Source organism: Pteropus alecto, unplaced genomic scaffold (genome assembly GCF_000325575.1).
Source record: "Pteropus alecto unplaced genomic scaffold, ASM32557v1 scaffold103, whole genome shotgun sequence".
In the NCBI taxonomy this organism is placed as follows: Eukaryota; Metazoa; Chordata; class Mammalia; order Chiroptera; family Pteropodidae; genus Pteropus; species Pteropus alecto.
In genome coordinates this window covers 11,344,919-11,351,768 of record NW_006436288.1, presented here as the reverse complement: position 1 = coordinate 11,351,768, position 6,850 = coordinate 11,344,919, and the positions used below count along the sequence as shown (strand labels likewise).

The 6,850-nt window shown below is 41.0% G+C and overlaps 1 protein-coding gene across 1 annotated transcript in view; it reads right to left on the bottom strand.

The window, feature by feature from the left end:
* Nucleotides 1–6,844, bottom strand: part of KLHL42 (kelch like family member 42) — a 19,028-nt gene extending 12,184 nt beyond the window's left edge. Inside the window, exon 1 of the mRNA XM_006912713.3 lies at nt 5,953–6,844. Coding sequence (XP_006912775.1) covers nt 5,953–6,824 — 872 coding nt within the window. The 5' untranslated portion in view covers nt 6,825–6,844. The remainder of the gene's footprint in view (nt 1–5,952) is intronic.
* Between the last annotated feature and the right edge of the window lie 6 nt (nt 6,845–6,850).

Here is a 6,850-nt window from a genome sequence, read left to right as displayed (position 1 = left end):
AAAAAAAAAAAAAAAAAAATTTAAAGCAAATAGTCTGTCGTAGCTACATACTTGACACAGTAAATAGAAATGAAAGTGAGAAAAATTAGACGATTTAATTTCTACTTCACTTAGAAGAAATAAAAAGCTCTTTATATCCTTAAAAGCTAAATAACATGAAACATGATAAACACCAGTACACAGACATCAATGCTTAACAACAACTGTATACAACTGTAGGGAGGCAGGATGGCACAGATGTCTGAGTGGCTTAGAGTACTGGCCCTGTGACTATGTGCAAGTTAATTAAACTCGTTGAGTCTCAGATTCCCATTGGGGAAATGGGACCAGTAATAATACCCAACTCTCGGAGATGCCGTTAGCATGAAATAGGAAGTGATAACTAAAGCAGTGACCACAATAGGCTGCCCAGAGTAAGAGTTCAAGAAATGTCAACCGTTGTTATAACTTGCTGAATACAAGTTTGTTACCATTACAGTGAAAATCAAGAGTGAAACTGCAAGATCCTTTCTCAAGTCCTTCCTCAGCCACTCAGAAGACTGTACAGTCTGTGGACCATCCAGGTCTTTCTATCTCCTCTTTCCCCCCTCTTCTGACTACTTTCTGCCACTTCCCAATGCATTCGCCTCCCCTAGGGAACAGGAAGGGGAGAGAAGAAACGACAGGAAACAGTAGTCACAGTTTCTACCTACTACCATCTCTGAGAAACTCCAGTGCACAAAACAATTTAAACTCTTTGCCAAAACTGGGGAAGGGGGATGAAAAGACATGAGTTTTCTTTCCTTCACACTATTCTCAGGCTCCACTGAAACATAACCATAGAGTACAAAATCTCTGGATGGCTGCACTCCTCTAAAAATGCTCTAAAATACTAAACTTTGGCTCAGAGGACAGAGGACAGCTCAGTGTGACAACTCTAATGCCAGGAACTGTTCAGTCTCTCCCCTAGCTTTGCTGTATTCACACACGGATCAGGAATACACACTCCAACTCCTATTCTAGAGACAACTTCAGAAAGAGAAATTAAGGAAATGACTGCAGCCACAGTGGCCACTTTCCGCAAGTTACCGCTGATTAAAGTGAGGAGGGAAAGCAGGAAGTTTTGTGGGCACCCAACCTTTTACATGTGAAGTGTTGTCCAGACAACTCCTGAGAGCAAATCTGTGTTCATGAGAATGTTGCACACCTGGACTTTAAAGCATCTTCTCAAAGAGTGATTTGTATCCATATTGCCATTTTCAAGGATGTGGGCATAGCACTAAACATTTCTTAGCTACTGCTGGTCACATAGCACCACGTTTTCCAGGGTGTAAAGGGCTTTATAAAATCTCCCAATCCTAAGTTCTTGCCTGTCTCTTGCTATTTAAGATTCTGGGATCATTGCACTGTTCAGTGCCTGGGGAAAGCAGGCTGCTCGGCATTTGACACCTTTGTCAAAATAAAGCAGTACAGATATGTCCCCAAGGCAGTAAATCAAGGTGGATGTGAAATGCTTTGTAAAACCGGCCATTTTCCACTCTGGGTTCTAAGTTTCCTCCAGTGTTTCCGGAACCTGTGTTGGATGCATTACCCAGGAAAACCCCCTTTGTATGTTTCATTTTAACTTGTCCCATCATGAAATTCAATCATAAACTCCTTGCAGGCAGGAACCATGTCATCTTTGTTTTTTATCCAATGGTGACTACAAAAATGCTGGACACAAAGGCTGTAGTGCATCTGAGGCACACATGACAAATTTTAAGAAACAGCACAGTACCACGAAATATCTGTGCTCCATTTTGTGGAAGAAAATAATTTTTAAAAGGAAAAAATTTAAATCTACATGAAGATGGTCATTGCCAGTCTACAAGCCAAAACTTGTAAATAATCTAAACATTTATACCTAGTTAATGAACATTTACATTTTGGTTATGCTACTGATTACACACCTTGAGCAATCTACTTAACTTTCTGTGCCTCAGCTTCTGCCTCTGGAAAACAGGAACCTGCCGAGTACATCCTTGCAAAGAATACGTGAGGTAAAACATGCAGAGTAGCAGGAACAATAATGAGAACAGAATAATGTTCAATTAAATGTTATCTATTATTTTTCAGCTGTTCTAAATAACTATAATGACTTATAAGATTAAAATGTGCACTGTTACATTTTAAAAGAATATAAAATTATACACTGACTTTTAGTACAATAATATAAAAATATATGCCACAATTCAACAAACCATGTGTTTCAAGTATCTATTGTTTTTGGACCCCATCTTAGCAGTAGGAAAATATAAGCGTTGAATAAGTAATTGGGCCTGACTGACTGGGAGGAAGAGAGACAAACATAAAAAATCTCAATTCAAGGGGGTGAAGCATGCTAGAGGAGCAGAGTTTGAACATTTAGCACAACTGAGGTTCAGGAAGGGCCTCCTAGTTGAGATTATGTCAGATCCGAATTAAAGCATGAGACAGATAAAGAAGGGTACAAACCCCAATATGGCATCCATAATCAATTAGAAAATAGAATGGAAAAAGTAACTGTGCAGGAAAAAAATAGAGAAAATATTTAAGACTAATCCTAACAAAAAATATACAGACTCTACGAGGGTAATAAAAGAAACTTTTCCTGAAGGACCAAAAGACCTAAATAAATACCTAGAAAAACAAACCATTTTTCTACCTGTAAAATATCATAAAACTGTAAATCCTCCTCCAAATTAATCTATCAATACTATGTAATCCCAATCAAAATTCCAATGGGGCTTGACAAGCTGATTTTAAAGTTTACCTGGAAAAGATGTGCAAAAAAAATAGGCATGAGAATTAAAACAAAATAACAAAGGGTCTCTGTTCTACCAGACAATAAATAAAATAGATTACCAAGGTACAGTAATTTTAAAATGTATTACTGATATGGGAATGGCCAATATGCCAATTTGAAAACAGGAAAATTAACATATGATAACTAGGTTTTGCAAATCACAGTGAGAAGGACTGAGGTTACTGGGACATTTAGAAAACATGTTATAACCTTATATTATACCTTATAGGAAAATAAATCCCAAAGAGATTCAGATTTAAATGCAAAAAGACAAAACTATAAAATAGATGAGATAGGTAAGTACTTATATATTCTTAGTTTGTAGAATCCTTTTCTAGGCAAGGAAGAAAGGTCATAAGATATACATGACAAGTCTGACTACAAAATAATTTTACATTTCTTCATATAAGCACACACCATAAATTTGAAGTCCAAAACTGGAGGCTCACAAGGCCAGGGCTAGCCTGCCTTTGTTGGGTCTACAAGGTTTTTGTTGTTGTTGATTTGATTGTTTTTTAAATGGAGTAAAAATTTAAAAATCAGAATATCTGGATGTCTGGCAACACCTTTCCTCACTTCCACTTGGCAATAACCAGCTGTAGCTGAGAAGTGGGGCAGTAGCTCTCTGGTCCATCCTAACTCCCACCCTCCACTCATTGATTTTACTGGCCCAAACACTTCAGGCATTTCGTTTTTGAACTTTACGATAAAATAAAGGCAAAGAAAAACATGTGCAACATTACCTAAGAGACATTAATATCTACGTACATACAACTTCCAAAATAAATATGAAAAAGATAAGCCATTTTTTTAAAAATTAGCAAAGGCCACTTACAAAAGTATACAAAGGGTTAATAATCATACAAAAAGAACAATCTCTCAATCAGAAACATTCACATCGCTGTTTTCGCCCCTTGGACTGGTAAATATAAATGATAAAATCTTGTCTTGGCAAGAGTATATGGAACTGGCAGGTTCAAACACTGTTGATAGGAGACAAAATTAGAACAATTTGTAGATGGGCAATTTGGCAGGAGCTACCAAAATTTTAAATGCACAGACACTTTGCCCCACTTATCCAGGTATTCCAGGAATTTGCCATATAGAACTAACTCTAATATGCCTAGTAAGATATGCAAACATATACCAAGATGTTCAATATAGCAGTGTTTAAAACGGCAAATGGAAGCAATCGAAATGCTCATGAATAAGGGAAGGACTAATTACATTATGGTATAGCCATGGCCTGAATGAACTATTACAAAGCCATTAACAAGAATGAAGTGAATTTATATTTGTTGATACAGAAAAAACTTTCAGATGCAGTATACTGTTAAGTAGAAACATTAAGTTCCATAATAATCAACATAACCTAATAAATCTGAGTAAAAATACATGTAAGTTGCATACGCACCCCCACATATACATGCATTCATACATTTTTCCCTGTTAAACACTATCAACATACTTACATTTATATGACTATACATTTATAGTTTATAAATATATGTACTTATGTCTACAGACATATTTTTTACTCTATAGTTTTTCATATAATTTGCATTTCATCTAATTATGCATTCCTGTATTCATCTAATTAGGTATTCCTGAATACCTTTTCTTTTTTCAAAGAAGACAGAAAGAGTATTCCTAGGGGGAAAAAAAAGACTACCAAAAATTTGTGAAGAATTTATAAGGCATTGTGTTTGAGTTGTGGAGCTAGGGGTGGCATGTTGAGCACCATCTGATACAGCTGGAGACACATGGGTAGAAGTGACTTTCAACTTGCTGGGCCTTCCACTCCTAATCTGAGCACAACTCATAACCACTGAATGTTCTTGAGTCGCTTCAGTTTAAAAAGAACACTTCTAATATGAAATTTTAATATGGCATCATCTCAAAAGTGTAAACAAAACACTAAAAAGAGACTGTACATGGTTACTGCCTCTAGAAGGAGGGAGTAGAAGTGATAGTCTTTCTGCTTCTTTATTCTTTTCCATTTTTCCAGGTTTCTAGAATAATTATGTATTATTTTTAATCATCATAAAAAAAGCAGGCTTTCCAAAATGAATTTTATATTATAAGAGAAATAAGGCCAGTATTTCCCACTGACCTGGGATGGATCCTCAAGCCAAGTAAATACGTGTAACGGCCTCCCCATTCCTGTTAAGAATTTCTTTGACAGGAAGTGAGTCCCTCAACTCCCTGTTCTACACTTCAGGACAGGAAGTATGGTGGGACTGGAGATGGATATAGGTGGACCAAAAGAAAGGGTATTTCTTGTCCTTTATTGGGTTACATTGATTCTTCTTCCCACTTCTAAATGGCTCTGGGCCATCCTGGGCCCTACCATCTTTACTTCCTACCACTTCTTCCTGTGTCTGCTCTTTGCTCTGTTTTCCTATTCTCTCCCCAACTCCTTTATCTACTCCTCTAATCACCCCCCTTTCTCTTCCTTTCTTCAAGTCACCCACGTTCATGTTGAGAGGAATTTGCAAGATGGAAAAGAAGGCTGGGGTGGGTGGAAATATTCTAATAGTGTAGGTGACCACTTCCAGGCTCAAGCTGTGGGTCAATAACGATGACTGCCTAGGGAGGAAGTGAGATGCAAAAAAAATAAGAAAGGCAATCCTACTAATATATAGCTAATATTAATACACTTCTATTGATTATCTCCTGGCCATAGATTGGCGCCCAAGTGTGGAAGGCTTCAAAGTCATTAACAAAAACAACAAAAAATCCCCCAAAGTTAGTGTTACAGGTTACTCTGTCCAGTGTGTCATTATCAGATCCTAGAAAATAAAAATGGTAAAAATAAAAGCAAAATTAATGGCAGTTTTCTTTTTAAGTATCTCTCTAGGAAACCACATGTTTAGAGGCAAAGAAAGCAGGTTGCCTAAAGACACAATACCTGCAAGGAAACTACTCAGCTAGTTGACCTCACCGGGGTCTCGTCTTCCTCGAAAGTTCTTAGTTCACTGGGAACTTTGCCAGAGTCAAGGCCAGCAATACTCCTGGAGATGTCATTCCCACCTCAGTACAACCTCCTGTGACTGCTCCGTAAACATCCGGGGAATGAATTAATGAACGAGTGAATGAATGAATGAATGAATGAATGACAAAGAAGCAGCGCTCTGCTAGGTGCTTACCTCTTCTGGTTCATGGAGGCCACCTGGAGCCACTCGTTGGTGCTGGGATTGTAGGAATGCGCAGCGGAGATCTCCTGGCTAGTGATCCTGTACCCGCCCACTATGAAGAGGTAGTTGTCCAGGATGGCAGACCCGTAACCTCTGACATTGACCAGGTCGGGAGGAAGATTGTTTGCCAGTGGGAACCAACGTTCAGTCATCTCCTCATACCTGAGCATGGACGGGGGCTCCCCCTGGTAGGGGTGAGGGGCCAAGGGTCCCCCCAAGAAATCCCCCAGGGCCACCAGGACAGGAGTCCCAGTCATCCGAGCCTCTCTCAGCCTCTGCTTCAGGGTGACATCCCCTGGAGCTTGAGCAGGAGACCCCAGAAGGTGGAACTGGGGCTTGCACAGCACCTCGTGGAAGTGGACGACCATGAAGCGCAGGCAGGCCTCCTGCAGGTCGGGCAGCCCATACACCTGCGCCAGGCGGTACAGCTCCAGGCAGTTAGTGAGCCGCACCTGGGACAGCAGCAACTGCAGCAGGGACGTGACCTGCAGGAAGGAGGCCGCTTCCACCAGCTCGGACAGCAGGCTCACCTCGTCCATCTCCTCCTCCTCCGCCGCGCCCCCGCCTTTCTCTCCGCGCGGGCCCAGGAGCCAGCCTTCGCGGGCCCCGCCGGCATTGATGAAGTCGAGCACCAGGCGCAGGCCCGGGGCGCTGAGGCCGCGCAGCTGCTGCACTTCGGGGCCGCCGGCCTCCTGGCTCAGGGCCTCGCGCATGCCGGAGCGGTAGAGGGCGCGGAAGTAGTCGCTCTGCTCGATGAGCTTCCTCTTGCTCACCGGGTAGCAGCGGTCCTCCAGGCGGATCTGCACCATCTCCTCCGCCGACATGGCTGGGGGCCCGGGGGCCGCGGGGG